Genomic DNA, 21,538 nt, shown 5'->3' with positions numbered 1-21,538 from the left:
AGCATTTATTTTATTCCAGACATTACTGTGAAAGAAATGTAACATTGAGTTCATGAACAACAAAAATCATTAAGAAAAATAAGAATTATGGACTGGGAGTTTGGCTTAGTGATAGAGTGTTTGCCTAGCATGCACAAAGACCTGGGTTCTATTCCATGGTACCACATACATAGAAAAAACTGAAAGTGGTGCTGGGAGCTCAAGTGGTAGAGCTCTAGCCTTGAGGAAAGCCCAAGGACAGTGCTCAGGCCCTGAGTTCAAGCCCCAGGACTGGAATGCATAGATAGACAGATAGATAGATAGATAGATAGATAGATAGATAGATAGATAGATAGATAGACAGACAGACAGACAGATAAGAATTGTCCACTAAAACCCATTGTTTAATGCTAATAACAAGACTAAGAGGAAAAGTAATACTTTGTGCTCCCTCCACAGCTCACATTGTCCATCTTTTAGTTGTTTTAGTCATAGTTTGATTGTTTTATCTGTCAGTCATAATAATTAAATATTTCTTTAAAAGGGAAGAAGTGAGAAGGTCTATAACTGTATTTGGCTTTCAGAGTCTCTCAAAGTATCTTTCCGCTAATAGGAAAGTATTAGATGTTTCTATCCGTTTTTCCAAGTATCTTTTATCAGGAAATAATTTAAGTTAGATATATGATTTGACTTATGTTAATGTCTCCAAACTTCTTTCAGAATTTCTTATAAACCACAGAATGTAAAGCTAGTACCTTGTACCTATAACCGCAACTACTTGAAAAATAGCAATAAGATGAACATAGTTCTAGTTCGTCTGGGGACAATATTAATGAGATCCACTGCTCAGTTTTGTTTTTTTTTAAAAAAGGCTGGTAGTAGAGTCACAGTCTGCAGCCAGTCAGGGAAAAAGTGTGAGACTCTGTCTGAGAAACAACTAGAGCCAAGAACAAAAAAGATTGAGGTGGAACAAGTTGTAATGTTTTCTTTGCCCAAACAAGATCCTGAGTTCTAAAGCCACTACTGTCATAATAAAAATTTTTAAAGTGAAGTTACCTTTTTACCTGTGTATGAATGACTGCCAGTGAGTGCCATGTATCAAGTAGTTCCTAATGAAGATTCTTCTATGAAGGAATGAATATAGTAGACTGAATTCATTTTTCACTAGCCAGAACCTAGGCTGTAGAGGAGAAAACTGGAGAGACATTGTCAGTTGTAAACACCAACACTCCTCCCATTCCTTTGGGCTAGTATCCCAGTCCAGGTGTGCACCTCCTTCCACGCCCCCCAGGCTCGTTAAGTTGGGGGCGGGGTGTGGACAGCCTTGAATGAATCTGTGTTCTTCTGTCATATGATCAGTTGGCACCAATCAAAGCTGGCTGAAACCAAAGGGTTCATGGTTCTCATCTGAAGGAAATTCCACTCCAAATGTACTGGTTGATGGCAGAATTTATTTCTTTGTAGTCATAGGATTGACTGTTGCCTTGCTGGCTGTCAACTGAGGATGACTTTAGGTTCTCAGAGCTTCGGGGATTTCTGGACCCGGGGCTATGTAGGAAATTAGCATGTTTCTTCTTTCATACCAACTATAGTATATACGTCTCCTTTTGTGATTGGCCCATGCAAACCTGGTTGATAAACAGGTTGGTATAAGGCCTACCCAAATCACTTCTGTAAGGTAATATATTCTAATTTGGGACCAGTATTTCCTGTGAAAAATGGTGCTTTTACCTTCATAAGAGCACCGTGATTACTGTTTGACTAGCTGGGAGAAGGAATAGGACACTGTGTGCCAGGAATCTTGGGGAGGATATCTTAGCTCTTGTCTACCGAGAATACAGTTCTTATTTTCCACATACCAATGTATATATGAAAACTTGAATGTAAAATATAAAGTTGTAGTTAAAAAAAACCCTCAGTCAAGAGAAACAGAACCAAAATGCATTGAAAGGAGAAAGAAGGCATTTGAGTGGCCTTGGAAGAAAGAATAGAGAGGTTCCCAGGAGGTAGATGACTAACCCTTGAGGCAAGATTTTCTGTTCTCTCTATTATTGCAAATGGTTTTGATACGTATTTTCATTCTTGCTGTTGAATCATTCTAGACACTTGTTTAGAATAAAGAAAAGTACATTGTGTTAGAATACAGTGTTCCCCAAAACTCCCTGTGGGGGAAACGAGTGGTGGCAGAACATAAACAAACCTATTAATGATACCTGGGTGTGATGACAAAGAAAAAGCTCTTCACCCGGGCTCCCTGAATCTATGGCAAAGTTATTTTCCCTACAAACCTCTAGTGAAGAAAAGCTATGATTTTAAAGCCCTTCAAGTTGCTTCTGACCTTTAGTTGTCTATTTATTTATAAGATGTGAAAGGGGCCAGTGTTTGTTTTCTTGTTGGTACTTTGAATTTTAGCCAATGTCACAAGCTATTTTTGCCATGGGTCAATCTGTGGGCCAAGCCAGGACCCACAGGCTTGTATTAAGAGACCCGGATGTAACAGATGTTAGATAGCTTGCTTGGCTACTGTTGCTGCGTTATGGAGGAAGTTGTACAGCAATTTTCCTCTCCTGACTGAGGTAAAAGCATCACCTTTAAATACATCAGTCATGTAGGAAAGCAGGATGGGCCTAGCTGATGCATGGCCTGCTTCTCTAACTCCAAGCCCTGTGCAGGTTCCACATACAATGCAAGGATATTCAACCTTCCCTGTGGCCTGTCAAGCTCTGTTCCAGAGAGCTCCTACCAGAGGCCTGGTGCCAGACAGCCAAATGATAAAATGATACTCACAAGGTGTTTTTCCCCAGCTTGCTTCCTCAGATCTCAGGGCTTCAAGGGCTCAGTGAGAGAAAACAGAAGATTAACCAGGAAGACAGGGATGTGGGGGTTGCTGTACCCACGCTGCACTGAGCTTTGTTAACACGTGTGGCTTTTTAGCAATCATTTGTGTATTTATTTACTGAACAAATTGAAAGCAAGCATTTCACTGTATGTGAAGCATCATTGTAGACCACAAGGAGAAAATGTGTGAGTAAAAAGAAAACATCTTTAAAATGAGCATTCTGAAATCTTTTCCCTTTGCAAATTTCTCTTACAAAAGACAATGTAAATAAATGCACATTTCTTTTAGTAGACCTCTAGGGCAATAATGAAATTTTCATGTCTAATATATTCTTCTCACCCGTTGGAAATTAGAGTAAAAGTTGAGTTCCGAATAGGCGCATAGAACCATAGAAGGTTTGTTCAAAGAAACCTTTTTACCCTCAGCTGTGGAACAGCAACCCATGCTCAGACCCAAGTCATGAGCCCTGGGGCCATCTTTGAACTCTTGTTCTACTTCAAACTGAATTAATAACAGAGTCTCTACAGTTAGGCTTTCCACATACCTCTGACATTCATCCCCACACATCTTCCTTTGCTGATTGCAGATACCTGGTTAAAACACCTATATCAATACCTAAAATGATCTCAAGATCTCCTAGCTGGGGGCATTCCATTCAAAATTCTCACATCTGTGGATTTACTGAGATGTAGACTTTGCTCTCTTGTGTACCTGATATTAAGACAGAGAAACTATCTGCACGGGACTCACCTGACCTTTTAAGATCAGAGCATTTTCTCCTGACAGAAGAGATGGTTGGGGATTTACATGGCCAGCTTGATTTGACTAGACTGGCTTGAAGAGCATGGTAACCATATGTTCAATCTCTACCTGCTGGAATATTTCTAGCCCACAGTCAGCAGCCAACATGGGCCTCATCCCTATAGCTATAAGGAATTGAATTGTGCTAACATGGAGGACAGATAGGTGATTCACACCTGGAATTCCAGCTACTTGGAAGACAAAAGTAGAAAGGGAAAAAGTATAAAGCCCTATCTGAAATTTAAATTAAAAGCAAAAGTATTAGGGGTATGACTCAAGTGGTAGGACTCTTGTCTTGGAACCCCCAATAAGAATAGATAACTGGAAATAAGTTGTCCTCAGAGCCTCCCTATGATGCTCTCATGTCATCCTCCTTGTATTATTGTTTATCTTTCTTTTTCTTAAAGTACGTATTACATTCTTACATGCACATTACTTTGTCTTTCTCAGTTCAAATGTAGGCAGTCAATGCGTGTCTCAAATACTGGTGTGTCCACAGTCCCTGGCTTATGTGTTCAATAGATACTTATGAAGAAAAAAATGAATAATCCTTTTGAGACCATTGAAAATGAGCTATGAAACAAGCAAAAGGTATCAGTGGCAGGGTGTGTAAATCAGTGTCTGTTAATGTAGATGAATAAAGTACCACTGAAAGCCTACTTTAAAACATATTTGTAATTGTCATCTAGGTATACTGTATTACTTGACATCCTCAACTCTGTTTTCCTCTTAAAAGATCTTGAACTTTCTCAACTTTGATATTTCTTGCCATGAGGTTTCTTGAAGATATCACCTTTATCTCCATATTGTGAGGGAATCACAATAGTTATAAAAGCCTGGCAATTAAACCTAGAGTGGGGTCCCTACAAGATGACTTGTCAAAGGGAGATTAGATATTAGATCCACTTGCTTCTGAAGTTATTAAGTATATTCTCTACAAAGTTAAACACCAGAGAGGATAAATTAGTTATTATTCATATCCTTTTCATTTACTTTCTCTTATTATTTTCACAATTCTTGGTATAATACATTGAAAATAATAGTCTTACTAAATGCCCGGTGTGATTGAACATAGTTAAATTTAATTTCTAGTATGAAGGCTATTGCGCCAACAATGGCTGAACCTCATTTTGAACAATAATGCTGGTCTATAAACACAATTTAAGAAACACACGGAGTATTTTTTCCCAGTAGGCAGCAGATGTAATACAAGAGCCTTTTAGAATTGGAGTAATACTCAGTTTGATTTTACACCAAGAGTAGTTGTAACACTTTTTCTTGATGCTTTATTACATCACCTTACCCAGGAAACTAAAGTGAGATGGAAATGTTATCTTTGTAAGGTATAATGTTCCTCTCCAAGAATTCTTAGCAGAAAACAAACTGCCTTTACAATAAAATAAAGCATACCCTAAGAACAAGGAAGAAATTGAAACTGGGGAGAAAAAAAAAGATGAGCTACTGGGATATTCTTTATGGTCACTTTATAAAGATTGGATATAATTTTACTAACATTTTCTTTCATTCAATGTTTAGTTGATGTGGATGATGGGTAATATTTCCAGTGCAATCACTTCACAATGTATTTGGTGACCAGTAAGGTGGGTTTTCCTTTCCATTAGGTTTTTCTACATTATTCTCTCATAAAAAAGAGGCCTAAGTAAGGTCATAAAAATGAATTGATGAAACCTTAATGATTAGATAATTTGCACTTGGTTCTCTTTACCATAATAGTTCCAGAATTTGGGGGGATACTGTTGGTTATTGACATTTCAGTCATATAGGGGTTACTTTTAAAACAAATTCCTTTCACTCAAATGAGCATGGATTTCCAGTTCTTCCTGTGTTCCAACTCTATACTCCACAGCAGGGATCTCAACTTAATGTGCCTGTGTAAATCTACAGACCTGTGCAATCAGATTCTCAAGGCTGAGATCCTACCACTGCTCATTTTGAAGAACAGCCTTGCTTTTCACCATCAGATTTGGCTAGAGATTGGGTGGGAATATGAATTAACTCACATGGTAATCTGAAAATGAAATGAAACCTAAAATCTGGTAAAATCCAGATTCTTAATAGAATTCATGGCTAAATTTTTTTTTCATGCATTTTTGCTGTGGAGATATTTGATCATTGACAAATTAGGAAGGTGGTAGCATAACAGTCCATAGAAGTGATTGCTTAGTGATGTACCTTGCTTGACAGTAAACTCTAATCAAACTCCTCTTTCCTAGTTGGGTCAATAAAAATCTGAACACCCCGTCCTCCTCCTTGTTCTGTGATATTGAGTATTTACCCTCCACTTCTCCTGCTGTGCACAAGGCACAAACTTGAGCTTTACCTTCTCTTCCACATCTTTCCAGAGTTTCCAGGTGACAACAAAGATCTCTGTCTTTAAAACTTATTTCCAATGAAACTTGTGTTGATCTTCAGTAGGTCATCTGACTGTTAAAATCATAAACATTGAAATCTCCTCTAATCAAGCTTTTCGATTTTGTTCAATTACATACAATCATACTGAATTCTAGATCTTTAAAAAAACATTTGGGGCCAGGAGTTTGGCTTAGTGGTAGACTGCTTGCCTAGTATGCATGAAGACCTGGGTTCGATTCCTCAGTACCATATACATAGAAAAAAGCCGGAAGTGGTGCTGAGGCTCCAGTGGTAGAGCTCCAGCCTTGAGAAATCCCAAGGACAGTGTTCAGGTCCTGAGCTCAAGCCCGTGACAGGAAAAAAAATAAATAAAATAAATAAAAAACACAATTTGGATTTAATTTTTAACCTATTTCAGAATCTCATTTCTTACTCCCTTTTCCAGCTCTGTATTTGTAAGCATATGGCATTCTTTTTCCATATGTCATTCCCTTTGTGTGCAATAGATGAGTAGTAAGTAGTAATATGTTGAAATATTCTCATGAAGTAAGCCAGACTCAAAGGCTTAATGGTTTCCTTCATTTGTCATAATCAGTAGAAACCTTGGGCTCTCCTAGCAGAGAACAAAACCTAGATACAAAACCTAGATACATAAGGCCATATAGTATGACACTAAATGAAAGGACCTCCAGGATATAGAAACAAAAGCAATATAATGAGTGATTGTTGTCCTTAATGTACTATGTTATCTCTCATCTCTTTTGCTGTCTCATATTGTTACAGTATTTCACCTTGTTATCTGATATATTGTATGTATGTTTATTTGGTTATTTGAATAGGATAGGGAAGGGGGGAAAACAAGATGAGGGGTAGGGTGGGGAGAAGGAAATGGGGACCAAGACATGAGAAAGGGTATCAATGTTTGTGAAGTAATGCACCTTCTATCTGGTGAATATAATGTAACTCTTCTATTAATTACAATAAAATATATGGAAAAAAAGAAATATTCTCATGAGCCAAAGCTCTGAACATTAGGATAAGTATTTAACCTGAAATTGAATTGACCAGTAATTTCTTTCATGGCATTTTTTAAACACTATTTTACCCATTAATCCTGAAGTTATAGAAGGAAAGCTTATAGTATGAGACAAATACCTTCTTTTAGTATATATTAATTGTACCAAGAACTTTTATTGTGAGATCTTCATACAAGCTTATAACATACCTCGATCAAATTTACACCCTCTGTTGCTCTTCTTCTACCTTGATTCTCTCCAGTTTTGAGTGGGTTTCACTATGCTATTTTCATACATGTGTGCATACACATATACATCAGTGATATATATGTATATACATAATAATTTGTGTAGATCATTACTTAATCACATTCATTCTTATCAATAACACTCTTCTTTCCCTCTCCTCTCTCTTGTTGCTCTGCCTCCTAACAGTGCTGCTTTTGCAATCATATGAGACATATATCTTTATAAGTGGGGAAAAAAGTACTAAAAGAACTTTGGGTATGAGTTTAATAATTCTACTTGAAATAATAATACATCTTAATGCAACTCTGTTTTATTTCTAAATTAAGTATAATACCTAAAATTTATGGAGCACATTAGAGTTCACTGTGTTCTCATGTAAGCTTTCATTGCTCTTCACTCCACCTACAAAATAAGGTGTATATTGTGATTCGTACTGTATTCATGAAGTTGTGTGTGAACCCTTCTCTTGCCATCTCCTTTCACATGAGAAACTAGATTTCTAGTATGAATTACCATGAATATCAACCAAGTCACCGGGCATATACCTTCACTGCATGTCATTTGTATTTGAAATTAAAAGAGAGAAAATAGTTCATTACAACATATTTAATACATTTATTTGGTTAATCTCTCTACTCCCTACCACATGTAAGGCAGGGAGCTGCCTGTCTTGCATACTATAAAGGAAGGACCAAGGACAGAATGGCCACACAACAAAGACTGGAGAAATAGTACTGAATAAGGGAAAGTTTCAGCCTGAAATGGAAGGCTATGAGAGACCCTGAGTGAGCCACTCAGACTAATGAGCATGAGGGGCAGCGCAGAGTGGATGTGACATGCTCACATGACAAGGGCTAAATTCCTTACCTTACATCCTCACACCCTGCCTCCCTGCATAGCGCCCCCTCTCACCCCTCTCCTTCTCACTTCACCTCTGTGAAGCCTCTGAGCTTCTTGCAAGTATTTTTATTTATTAAATTTCCACTTTGGATTCTCTTGATCTGGAGTGGGGACCGGAAATGTCACCTTTCTGAGATGCCTGCCACTTTGCCGCTCCCCGCATTCTGCTGGATGGGCAGTAGCAGCCCTCCAGGGAGCGAATTCCCAGCCTGGAATGTGAGCAGCGAACAGCAAGGTTGACAATCGCTGTGCCAGAAAGAAGGAAGTTGAACTCTAAGTCGATTGACTACTGACCCTCCTTGCCCTGTAGGAGCCTTCTAGAGGTTTGCAAATGAGTGGGTTTCAGCATCACCTGGAAAGCTTTGACAAGACCCTTTCCAGCTCTCTTCAGTTTTAGAATCAGAAAGTGGTGGAGTTTAGAGCTAAGAATTTTGAGGAGATCAATAATTGCTTTAAAAACAAAAAAAAGAAGGAAACCACCATCATTCACAATGTGGTCCACAGAAGGCTAGCCTTGAATTAAATCATGACAGATTAAATCCTGAAGCTGCTGTCCTCTTGACACTCTGGCCCCCATATTTTATTCCTATAATTGTACCACTTCTCATTCTATGACAGCCATTTCTAACTAGTTATAACTATCTTATTAATGAACAGAAGCATAGTATGGCTTTAGATCACAGTGTTTAATTACTTTAACAGTAATAGTTGTCCTTTGCTACGCTTACCTGTTATTTTAGAACTTCTCCCAGGAATACTTGAGTTTAAATCATCCTTAACTGGTGACTAAAGAACTGCTATGCATCAGCCCACAGACAACCAACACTCTCTCTACCTCTGACTGCTCCCTTCCACCTCAGCTTAGCTTTTCTACTTGATAGTGCCTAGATTTCTAGGAAAACTACTAAAACTTTATTTATTTTTCCTTATAAAGAAAAACTCTTACTTCTTTATAATTGATGGATGAACACTGATATTATTAGTTTTAAGATTACATGAAATTCTAAATATGCTTAAAGAATGCACTTTGTTTATTCATGATATGGTTCATATTGAGTAAGGAACTTTATTCTTCAGAGTATTGTAATACCTGGTAGATTAATATAAAATGTACATTGTTGTACAGATGAGAGAGCTCCACTTGCTTATCGCCAGTGTCTAGTAGCAGGTGCTTTATGATGACAAAGCTTGATAGCTATTGAGTAAAGTAAGCACAGTACCATCTAGTGGTAAGTGCCCACTATTACATATCCTAAATGTCCTCATTTTCTAAAATGATTAGAAGCACACAAGCACCATATATAGTATAGCATATGTGTATGTATGTGTGTACATTCACGTATGTGAAATGCATATATAGCCATACCTATATAAATATACAAATACAAATATAAAACTAGCAGACCTAACAATATACTTTATAATGGCTTTCTAGAGAATCGGAAATCATCATTTCACAATGTTTCTATTTAAACAAAATGCTTGTGATGCTTGTTTTTCAGTCATTTACATCTGTTGAATGTTTTATCAAGCCCTGAGTGGTCTGTGTAGATTATTTCATTGAAAACCCCTCCCACATAACAGTGCATCAGCAAACTATTATTGTCCCACTTTACAGATGAGGATTCTAGAACAGGATGACGTTAAGTTACTTGCCCAAGGCAAACCTGTCATTCTCAGCAATTTCCCTTCCACACTGCTATTATAACTCCCAGAACATTTACCAATGAAAGAACATAAGGCCATATAGTATGAAGCTAATTGAAAGGACCTCCAGGATATTGAAACAAAAGCCATATAATGAATGATTGTTGTCTTTAATGTATTATGTTATCTCTCATCTCTTTTGCTGTCCCTTGGTTATATCATATTGTTACAGTATCTCACTTTGTTATCTGATATATTAGATATATTTGTATTTGGTTATTTGAAATTGGATAGGGAAGGGGGGAAAACCAAGATGGGGGGGTGGGGGGAGGGTAATGGGGACCAAGACATGTGAAAGGGTATCAATGTATATGAATTAATGCACCTTCTATCTGGCAAATATCATGTAACCCTTTTATTAATTACAATAAAAATATTTTTAAAAAAGAAAGAACGTGTTCAAGAAACCTTGACAGAACATGGCCTTTCTCTTCAGATTTCAAATTATCCAGTAGGACAAACCCAATGCAAAGTCAGGATTCATGACAACTACACTGAATAAGTATTTGCTATTATGACTGCAAAGTCTCTGGATTTCAGATATTTGTGCTAAAATTTAGCTTGAGACTTGATGATTTGGGGGCATCAATCATAGGGCTTGAACTCAGGGCCTTGGCATTTTCCCAAGCTTGTCTGCTCAAGGCTGGCACTCTTCTACTTTGAGGCACAGCTCCACTTCCAGTTTTCTGGTGGTTAAATGGAAATAAGAGTCTCACAGACTTTCCTGCCTGGACTGTCTGAACCATGATCCTCAGATACCAGCCTCCTGAGTAGCTAGGGTTACAGGTGTGAGCTACTAGCACCTGGCCTCAAGGATGCTTTAATAGTTACAAGGGTAATGGATTACTTTAACACTGATAACTATCATTTGTTGGGCACCTGTTACATGTGGCTAGCACTTATATAGTCTACCACACCCATCACTGTGAGGGTAATATTTGTGAAGATGAAATAATATGTTCAGATTTGTAGCTATTAGCAGAGGCGGGGTGAACTTCCAATCTTCTGACAGTGAAACTTGTCCCCTATCTACCATGCTACCCCTGGGAAATAGCATTCCAATATGGTACATGGGGACAATCTTTCTGTACCTTGCTATACCCTGTGTGGAAGTACGAGTGCCTCATACTCAAACTAAGACAATTAATTCCAACTACTACCCACTGCTCATCCCCACTGCTTCCTTCCCTGAAATCTATAATGTTTGGGGTGTCTATGCATTTACTTGTGTCAGATAAGATTTCCTTATGAAGCTTTGTCTGTCTGGTAACTCACCCTCTAGCTGTTTGTTACGTTACATCATGGTTTGTGATTATGTCTGTGTGACTAAGTCATTTCCATGTTCCCTCAAATCTTAGCTCCCTGAGTATGCCTTTGAGCTTCTAGGCACGACCCCAGTGTACTGCATCTGATTAAATTAGCTTTACGAAATTAAATTCAATTATCAGTTCTCACAGTGAGCTAGAAATTAGTGCTTCATTTTTCCTTAAATTACATTTTTCCTTCAATTGGATGAACACAAGAATGCATATTTATTTGTAAAGAATTGTATATGATGTCTAGATCTTTTATTTTCCTAATACAATATGAGTTCCTATGTGGCATGCCCTATTCCAAGTATTTTCCTGGCATCTCATTTAATCCTCACTGTAATTATCTGAGGTTGGTTGCTATTGTTGGTCTCAGTGTTCTAAGATAAAAGACCGAGAGGCTTAGTGATGACCTATGCACACATCCACACCTGTGTGAGCCTTTACAGGTGTGTCACATTGTCCCTTTAGAAATCAAATACATCCAGAGAAACTCAGCTTCTCTCCTAAAGCATTTCCTGGTGATTTTTTCACTTGATCAACAGCTCCTATGATGTTAGACCACTTTGGGTGTGGCGTCTTTGACACAGAAACAGGCATACATCCTATCCATGGAGTCCACAAATTGTGTGTGTGTGTGTGTGTGTGTGTGTGTGTGTGTGTGTGTGTGTGTGTGTGTGCCAGTCCTGGGAATTGAAGTCAGAGTCTGAACACTGTCCTTGGGCTTTCTCAAGTCTAGAGCTCTACCACTTGAGCCACAGCACCACTTCTGGCTTTTTCTATGTATATAGTACCGAGAAACCGAACCCTGGTCTTAGTGCATGCTAAGTGAACACTCTATCACTAGGTCAAACTCCTGGTCCTCCACTGTTTCGAATGGATGAAGAGTAGAGTTCTAAGGTGACATCCAGAAGAGATTCCAAACCAGGAGACCGAGGATCCAGAAAGCACCCTTGACAAAGCGGCATGGATGCCAAATTATGATGAATGAGGCATTCGACGAGGAAGCAGCAGAGGCCAGATTTTAAAATAAGAACCACTTTGCAAGCTGTGTTTGGATTAAAAATAATGGGAGTTATTAAAATCTTTAAACACCATATTAGTGGCATGTCAGATTTATGGGTGAGACTTAGCATTCTGGCACAATTTGTAAGAAATACTTGGAGTGGGGGGAAAAACGGAGGCTGAAAGAAAAGACTCATGCAGCTGTGTCATTTCTCAAGGAATACTTTGTTGTTAATTGAAATATTAGGTAAATAATACTAGCACATATAAGTGATATCCTTAATATTTCTGATAGCCAGAAAGGCTGTAACTTTAAAGTCACTTAAATCTGAGATTTTCCAAATATCCTAAGTATTTCACTTGGTAAGTATTTCGTATTTATTCACCCCAAACCAGAGATGTATCAATATTTTTCCTTTTGACATCACTTACAAAAAACATTTCTTTGTTCAAATGTAATATATTGTTGATGTATTAGGAACTACCACATTTTATGAATCACTTTTCCATTAAATAATCTATCTAATTTACAGATGAAGAAAGTAAGACTCTAAGACTGTAAGAGGCTAAGAGATTATACATTTGCAGTAAAGAGGCCATGTTTAAAAATCTAAGTCCAGTGGCTGAGAGTTTGGCCTAGTGGTAGAGTGCTTACCTAGCATGCACAAAAACCTGGGGTTGATTCCTTGGTACTGTATACATAGAAAAAGCCAGAAGTGGTGCTGGGCTCAAGTGGTAGAGCTCTAGACTTGAGAAAGCCCAAGAACAGTGCTCAGACCCTGAGTTAAATCCCCAGGACTGGTGTGCACGCACACACACACACACACACACACACACACACACACACACACAGACTTTCTGACATCAGCATAGAATTCCATTGTGTATAAATACAAACATCTTCTTGATCCAATCATCAACTGAGGGGCATCTGGGTTGGTTCCATATCTTTGGTATGGTAAATGGTGTTGCAATGAACATCATTGTGCTAGTGGATTTAGTATGTCATTGTTTCTGGATGATTGGGTAAATGCCAAGTAGTGGAATTGCTGGGTCATAGGGGAACTCTATGTTTAGTCTTTTGAGGAACTGCCATACTGCTTTCCATAGTGGTTGAATGAGTTTGCACTCCCACCAACAGTGTAGTAGTGATCCCTCCTGGTCACATCCCCTCCAGCATCTGTTGTTATTAGATTTCTTGATCCTGGCCATTCTAACTGGAGTGAGGTGGAATCTTAGAGTTGTTTTGATTTACATTTCTTTTATGACCAGAGATGTTGAGCATTTCTTCATGTGTCTATAGGCCATTTTTGTTTCTTCTTCAGAGAAGACTCTCTATCTTTTAATGGGATGGTTGTTTCTTTAGAGATTAGTTTTGGAGTGATCCAATTTTTGAGCTGTTAATATATTCTAGATATGAGGCCTTTGTCTGTTGTATTGTTAGTGAAGACCTTCTCCCACTCTGTAGGCTTTCTAGTTAATTTGCTAGCTATGTCCTTTGCCATACAGAAGCTCTGCAGTTTAATGCAGTCCCACTTACCCAGACTTTCTCTAATTTGTTGTGTTTCTTGGTCCTTATTAAGAAAGTTTCGACCTGTGCCAAGGATATCTAGTATATCTCCTATTCCTTCTTGTAAAGTTTTCATGTATCTGCTTTTACCTGAAGATCTTTGATTCATTTGGAGTTAATCCTGGTGCAGGGTGACAAAGAAGGATCCAACTTTAGTTTTCTGCAGGTGCTTAACCAGTTCTGCCAGCACCACTTGTTGAAGAGGCTGTCTTTCTTCCATTCTATTTTTTTGGCTCCCTTGTCAAAGATTAGGTGGCCATAAGTCTGTGGTTTAATATCTGGGTCCTCAGTTCTATTCCATTGGTCTTCAGGCCTGTTCTTGTGCTAGTACCAAGCTGTTTTGGCCACTATAGCTCTGTAATAGAGTCTAAAGTTTGGTATTGAAATTCCTCCTCTGCTGTTCTTTCTGCTGAGGATTATTTTTGCTGTAAGGGGTCTTTTATTATTCCATATGAAATTTTGGATTGCCTCTGCTATTTCTTTAAAAAATCACATTGGGATATTGATGGGTACTGGGTTGAATGTGTAGATAGCCCTTAGCAAGGTTGCCATTTTCACGATGTTAATTCTTCCAATCCAGGAACATGGGAGGTTTTTCCATTTCCTTAGTTCTGCTTTAATTTCCTTTTTCAGAGTTTTAAAGTTTTCAGCAAAAAGATCCTTTACATTCTTAGTTAAGTTAATTCCTACTACCTGATTGTTGCCTCTTTCCTCTCACTGTTGGCATATAGGAAAGCAATTGATTTTTGAGGGTTAATTTTATGCCCTGTATGTAGCCTATTTTTGTTAGTTGGATGATTTGCATAATTGCTTAAATATTAATGTTCTCAATGCATATAAACTTAGTTATGGGAACCAGATTTTGCGTTTTCATTTACCCTTATGCTAATTCTGCAAATAAGATCTGCACAGATGTCACTGGGTCCTCAGAATCTAGAGATCCTGTAGCTTAACCTGGCCTAGGAGAGAGTGTGACTACAAACAAACAAGCAAACAAACACCTTTGCTTGTTGGTCCCTTCTTATGTGGTTATTACCAAAATCAAGAAACCATAAAATCTGTTTCGAGAAATAATAGAAAAGAAATAGAAATGGTACCAACAGTGCTGGGAGTGTGGCCTAGTGGTAGAGTGCTTGGCTAGCATGTACGAAGCCCTGGGTTTGATTCTTCAGTATCACATACACAGGAAAAATCAGAAGTGGTGCTGTGACTCAAGTGGTAGAGTGCTAGCCTTGAGAAAACTCAAGGACAGTGTCCAGGATCTGAGTTCTAGCCCAATACTGGCAAAAGGAAAGAAACAAAGAGAGAGAGGGTGGGAAGAGGGAAGGAGGGAAGGAGGAAGGGAGGAAAGGAGGGAAAGAAAGGACACCAACAAAGCAGTCACATACAATGCCAATAAGAGCTGAAGAGATGTTACTTAAAAAAATAGTACAAGAAATCTAGATGCTGGTGGATCACACTATGATCCTAACTACTCTGGAGGCTAAGATCTAAGGATCAGTGATTTTAAGGCAGCTAGGGCAAGAAAGCTGATGAGATTCTTTAATTAATCATGAAAGGCTGGAAACAGAGTTGTGGCTCAAGTGGTAGACCACTGGTCTTGAGCAAAAAAGCTCAGGGACTTTACACAGACCCTGAGTTCAAGTTTGAAGACTGGCATTGCACATTCATGCACACACTACACACACACACACACACACACACACACACACACACACACACACATACACACACGTATTATCAAAAGTGAACAAAGAGGTGGGAGAAAAAACTGAGGAGCTGTTCATGAAAAAAGCAAACATAGTGTGCACATTTCTCAGGAACTGAAATGTGTATGCACTTCACTGAGAAAAGACCAAATATTTACTAGCAAATGGTAAAAGTGGAAAGTGAACCTGAGCAAAGATGTGAAGAAACTGGAACACACAGCTTCTGGAATGCAAAACAGAGTAACTGACTTTGCAAGACACTTCTGAAGCTTTCTTTTTTACAAACTAAACACCAGTTTAACTATTCACCAGTTTAACTCAGCCTCTGAGTACTTAACAAGAAAAAAAAATAGAAGCATAGGTCTAGCTAAAGACTTTTCTATTGTTTTTAGCAACGTCATTCAAAACAGTCCCAAGACTAAATCAATTCAAATGTCTACCAAGTGAGTTGAATTGTGATTCTCTGTGGAATACTATTTGGCATTTAAAAGAGCAAACTGTTAATACGTGAAACAATATAGATGAACCTCATAATAAACTATCTAAAGGCATCCATATTAAAATAAGAATACATATGAAGAGGAAAGTGGACATCATATGATTCCAATTATTTAGAAAGTACAGATTGCTCACTTGCCTGAGAAGCTCAAAGGCAACATGTAGGGTGATTGAATATGTTTATTAATCTTGGACTGGTGATGGTTACTGCGATGTCATAACAGTACTTCAGGCCAATGGCAAAATATAGAAACAGAATTCCTGATTGTCTTAGTGGGAAGTGACAATGACTTAAGACAGATTTGCTAATCATTTATGTAGCCAAGAAATTACTTGTTCTTGTCCAGGCTAGTCAGATCTGTGACTCAATCCTGCTGTGTAGAATTTGCCATAGAAAACTTATCCTAACGTATCCTCTTCCCTTTGCCTTCCTTCTGCTTCAATTTCCCTTTTTGTTTTTTCCAAATTGCATACTACTAAAAAAATATATATATATACATGAAAACATCTTAAATACTCAAATGCAACTTTATTTTTAAAATTCTGTTGCAAAGGTGATGTACAGAGAGGTTACAATTACATAGGTAATGTCATGAGTATATTTCTTTTTGAGAAGTGGTACCTGCTCCTTCATTTTCCCCTATACCCCCTCCCAGTTCCGCTCCTCCACAGTTGTAAAGTTCATTTCCAACATAGTGTCTGGTGAGTATCACTGTTACATTGGTTTATCCCTTGTCCTTTGTCTCACTATTTCTGTGATTACCCTTCCCTTCCCTAAATCAGATAAACTTATATACAAGACAAAGGGTACAGAAATCAAAAAGTAACAACCTGGAATAAACCAAAGGAACAACAATAACAACAAAAAAAGAAATAAAAAAGAAATAACTGCAAACAGTACACACAAAAAAAGAAAAAATGCTCTTGTTTCCATTTCTTAGAGTTCATTTAGATAAGCATCATTTTATATACACATAGCTATTGAGCTTTTGTGATCCTCTGCTAAGAATATCCTAGACATATTTTAGTTACTACAATTGAGGGTGACCATGATGTCTGTGTTTCTTTGGGTCTGGCTTTGAATCACACTTGAATTCCCATTTTGCGTGTGACGATCCCTGCCCCTTTGTGCTTCCCTGACCTTCATCCACTCTGCTTTAATTTCAGTACACCTGGTGGACATTTGGAACATCATAGAAGCCCTGCGGGAAAATGCTCTCAACAACCTGGACCCAAATATAGAACTCAACGTGGCCCGCTTAGAGGCCGTGCTCTCCACCATTTTTTACCAGCTCAACAAACGGATGCCAACCACCCACCAGATCCACGTGGAACAGTCCATCAGCCTCCTGCTGAACTTCCTGCTTGCTGCCTTTGATCCGTAAGCTCTCTCCAACTCCCCAATCTCTGTTTTCATTTACTTTTGCCCTTCTCCAGGTCATTTTTTGCAAACTATTTATTTATTTATTTTGCCAGTTCTGGGGCTTCAACTCCACAGCCTGGGCACCTGTCCCTGAGCTGCTTTTAGCACTGAGCCACAGCACCACTTCCAACTTTTTCTGTTTACATGGTACTTGCATACTCTCCCACTAAGCCACATTTCCAGCCTTTGCAAATTGTTTTGTGAAGTTTCTGTCATTTTCTTTTCTTCACCTGGCACACATCAGTGAAGTCTCTTCTGTGATTGATAGGCACTTTAAAGTCTGTGGGAAAGACTGGAGAGTAAAACAGTGCCTCCCGATGGGAAGGAGAGTGGTATTTTATGATCTGACCTTTATTTTCACTCATCATCCTTCATTCCCTATCTGCTATGGACATTCAAGAGTGTAGTGTGATCCGGGGCCTGCGGAGAATTTAATGAAGCACAGGTGGGAGGATGATTTTGTTTTAACACTTTTCTTTTCAAGTTGTCTAGGCCAATGTTTCTGAGGTATCATAACAAGACCCTCAAGCAGACAGGGAAGAAATTGAAATGACTAGCCTCACAAAGTATCCATGGCTTGTGTTCAATGGACTGGTCAATTACAGAGCACCATAAAACAAGTGCAGTGTTTGTGTGCACACAGCACTGTGGTCCACAGACCGTAGTTGAAACACAGCCTCATTATGGGATAACTTCCCCCTCATAGCATCAGAGAACGTTAGAGCTGGCTGACATCTTAGAGACTGTTTGCCCACATCGCTCATTTTCCAGAGGAAGGAACTGAGGCACAAAGAAACTGTCCCTTACCCACTGTCTTGCAGTGGGTTAGTGGCTAAGTAAGGACCTAGGTATTCCACTAAGGCTATTTTTTCAAGGTGTCTGCAACAGCCTCATGAAATGCCCAAAGTTTCTCTGGATTCCATGACCTGTGAGATTTCACAAGGTCTTTGCCCACAGCCTGTTGTCTTCATGTAGCATCACCAACTCTTCAGTCACCACTTATTTTTGCATATTAAAAAGGGAAATGGCTAATGTAACCTTTGGCGATTGCATGTTAAGACTGTGGAGATGTTGTTTAGTCTTCTTGCCAAGCCAATAGTTAGAAGCATTACTCCATTAATGGAGATGTTCCTGACAAATTTATGTCAACAAGGCCATCAGCTATCATTTTGCAACCTAGAGCAGTAGCAGAACAGTCCCTGCTTGGGTTTATAAACATATATTATTGTCTCCATGAAGAAATTCTCCTCGTTGAAATAAGTACTGTGTTTTCAACAGAAAAATTAGGCTTTATTTCAATACCTCATCCAGTCTATATTGTTGGCCAGTACAGTCTGTGTCAATTGGATCATAGAGGAAAATCTTCCTCATCATCTCTGAAGCAATTTGTTTCTCTAACCTTATATAATCATTCTTAGGAGCAAAGATTATGTCATTGCTACTCCAATGACCTAACTCACTCCCAATGGCCTAACTTCTTTCCACTATATGACATTCTAAAGAAATCCTTTAGTGGGTGTAGTGGCTCATGCCTATAATCCTAGCTTCTCAGGAAGCTGAGATCTAAGGATTGCCGTTCAAAGCCAGCCCAGGCACTAAAGCCCATGAGACTCTTCTCCAGTTACCCACTGGAAAAACAGAAGTGGGGCTGTGGCTAAAGGAGTAGGACAGTAGCCTTGAGCTGAAGAGCTCAAGTCCCACCACTGACACACACACACACAGATCCTTTAGCTATAACTGTCATAAAGATAATGAGATATTTCTCCCCTTTAGTGTTGTATATAAAAATATTTTGACTTTTTATTATTATTGTAGTATATCCATTTGTGAATATAGCATCTTAATCAGAGTCAACCCTCCTTTATCATTCTCTCTCGTGAAATAAACCCTTAAGATGAGTTATGCAGCTTGGTAGATTTCTTGCTTCTTCTTAGCAGACATTGGATGTTCTACCCTTGGACTGCATGGGACTTACTTGTTATAAGTTCTGTTATTCAGCCTTCTATTGCTGGGACAAAATAACTGAGATAATCTGCTTATATGGGGGAAATATTTATATTGATGCATGTCTTCAATCTGTAGTTACTTTGCTCCATTCCTTGTAGCCCCTGATACCTATTAGATATTCCACTTTTGTTTTTTCTCTCTCAGAACTGGGATTTTGAACTCAGGGCTTTCTGATTGTTTGGTATTTCATTTTTATTCAGAAACGTTGGTTGGATCTTTTTCAGAAAACAGCCATAAATGTTCTTAAGTAACTACTAATAAGTGCTAAGTTTAAGGACTATCCCAAAAGTAAGGAGAAATGTATGCCAATGTTCAGAAGAGATGTTTATTACCTATTCTTCTTATACATAGGAAGGCTCCTAATGTATATTTCAGTAATGTCGATTGTGGGCTTTATAAATACATCCAACTCACAAAAATATCATTGCTTAGATGTTTAAAGACATCCACATCAAAAAAAAACTTCTGCAAAAAAACATTCTGACATACTGACGCTCTTGCTGGCTCCTTTGGCATAATGAATGTGTACAGGCAGTTCCACCACTACTCAAGATTTTGCATTGGATCACTTCTGCAATTTTAATGTGAAGTGGAAGCCATCAGGAAGTACAACCACCTGGAAATGTAGCAGAAATGGATATAAAGGGAACAACTTAAGAATAAAATGAATACTTGACTATTTCTTATAATAGTAAACTTCTGTTTATCCAAATGGGCTCCCATATGGAAATCCAACGTAACTTCCTACCACCCACTAGAGAACACAACTGAAATCAAACTTCTATATTTTGGCAGCTATGAATGAACCCAGTACTAGTAAAATAAAAGATGTGCAGTTGCTATTATAGAATCACAGAAACTTTTAGAGCATCTTCTTTCACTGGCTTTATTTCCAATGAAGAAATTTTTTAAACAGGGGAAAAAAGCATTCACATTGAGAAAACTGAGATGACATCAGAACCTGAATTCTGAGGAGTTTATACTAAAATAAATTTATTATACTCAGTCAAATGGATTCTGAAACAGTGACAAAAGCCTACTTCACATGTACTGTATATCTCCGTGAAAACCAGATTCACCTTCCCACAGCTGTAAGTTCCCGAGAATAACTTGTCCTCCAAATCTAGATTTAACTTCTCCTTCAAGGATGCTGCAGATGATAATCAGTTTCATGGCTACAAGATGTGTTTGTTCAGGTGGGTGCCAGTGGCTCATACCTGTAATCCTGGCTACTCAAGAGGCTGAAATCTGAAGATCGTGTGTCAAAGGCAGCCCCTACAGGAAAGTTTGTGAGACTCTTATCTCCAATAAACTATAAACTACTTGGGAAACACCATAAATGGCCTTGTGGTTCAAGTGGTAGATCAGTAGCCTTGAGCACAAAGAGGCTCAAGGACAGCAGTGCCCAGGCCCTGGCCAAAAAAAAGAAAGACTTCTTTGTTCTTTGTCCAAGTTAGTCATGGATAGTCATGGATAGTCTTGGATATACACAGTTGGATATAATTAGTTGGATGACACAACGAGTTAGGAAGTTGCACTTGACCCCATAATATGCGTGTAGACTCATCCTTCTGTCATTGAGGAAACAGTCCCTGGAGCCTACATGATTTTGTTCTTCCTGACATCTTCTAAAAATGAGTATTTCCCTTAGAAGGCAGATACCCAGAGTACATTTACAGCCATCTTCTCAGCGCAGCATGTCTGTAGCTACAGCTCTCCTTTCTAGGGTCTATATGGAAATGGACTGACACTCCTAGAATGAGAGGAGAAAGAGATATCAAGAGTAGGAGCAGAGTCAAGAGAGAAGGAGAGTCTACTTCATGGATTAAAGATTGTTGTCCTAGAGCCTAGCATGGTGGAACAGTTATATGGGAAGCAGAGACAAGAATATAAACAGTTTATCTTACCTTGACATCTGATATGTTGCATATATGTTTGTTTGTTTGTTTGTTTGTTTGTTTTTTGCCAGTCCTGGGCTTGGGCTGAGGGCCTGAGCACTGTCCTTGGACTTTCTCAAGGCTAGAGCTCTACCACTTGAGCCTCAGCACCACTTCCGGCTTTTTTCTATGTATGTGGTACCGAGGAACCGAACCCGCGTCTTCATGCATGCTAGGCAAGCACTTTAACCACTAGGCCAAACTCCCGGCCCCTT

The 21,538-nt window shown here is 38.6% G+C and overlaps 1 protein-coding gene across 10 annotated transcripts in view; it reads left to right on the top strand.

Moving 5' to 3' along the window:
* The window catches only part of Dtna (dystrobrevin alpha), a 287,652-nt gene that overhangs the window by 177,832 nt on the left and 88,282 nt on the right, over positions 1–21,538 (top strand). For all 10 annotated transcript variants that reach the window (XM_090353262.1, XM_090353257.1, XM_090353260.1 and 7 more), the window contains one exon: positions 17,124–17,337. In XM_090353262.1, coding sequence (XP_090209388.1) covers positions 17,124–17,337 — 214 coding nt within the window. The remainder of the gene's footprint in view (positions 1–17,123; positions 17,338–21,538) is intronic.

This window comes from Megascapheus bottae, chromosome 19 (assembly GCF_031878675.1).
Source record: "Megascapheus bottae isolate mThoBot1 chromosome 19, mThoBot2.hap1, whole genome shotgun sequence".
Lineage (NCBI taxonomy): Eukaryota > Metazoa > Chordata > Mammalia > Rodentia > Geomyidae > Megascapheus > Megascapheus bottae.
Note: the sequence above shows the minus strand (reverse complement) of the source record. Positions and strands in the feature narration are given on the sequence as shown.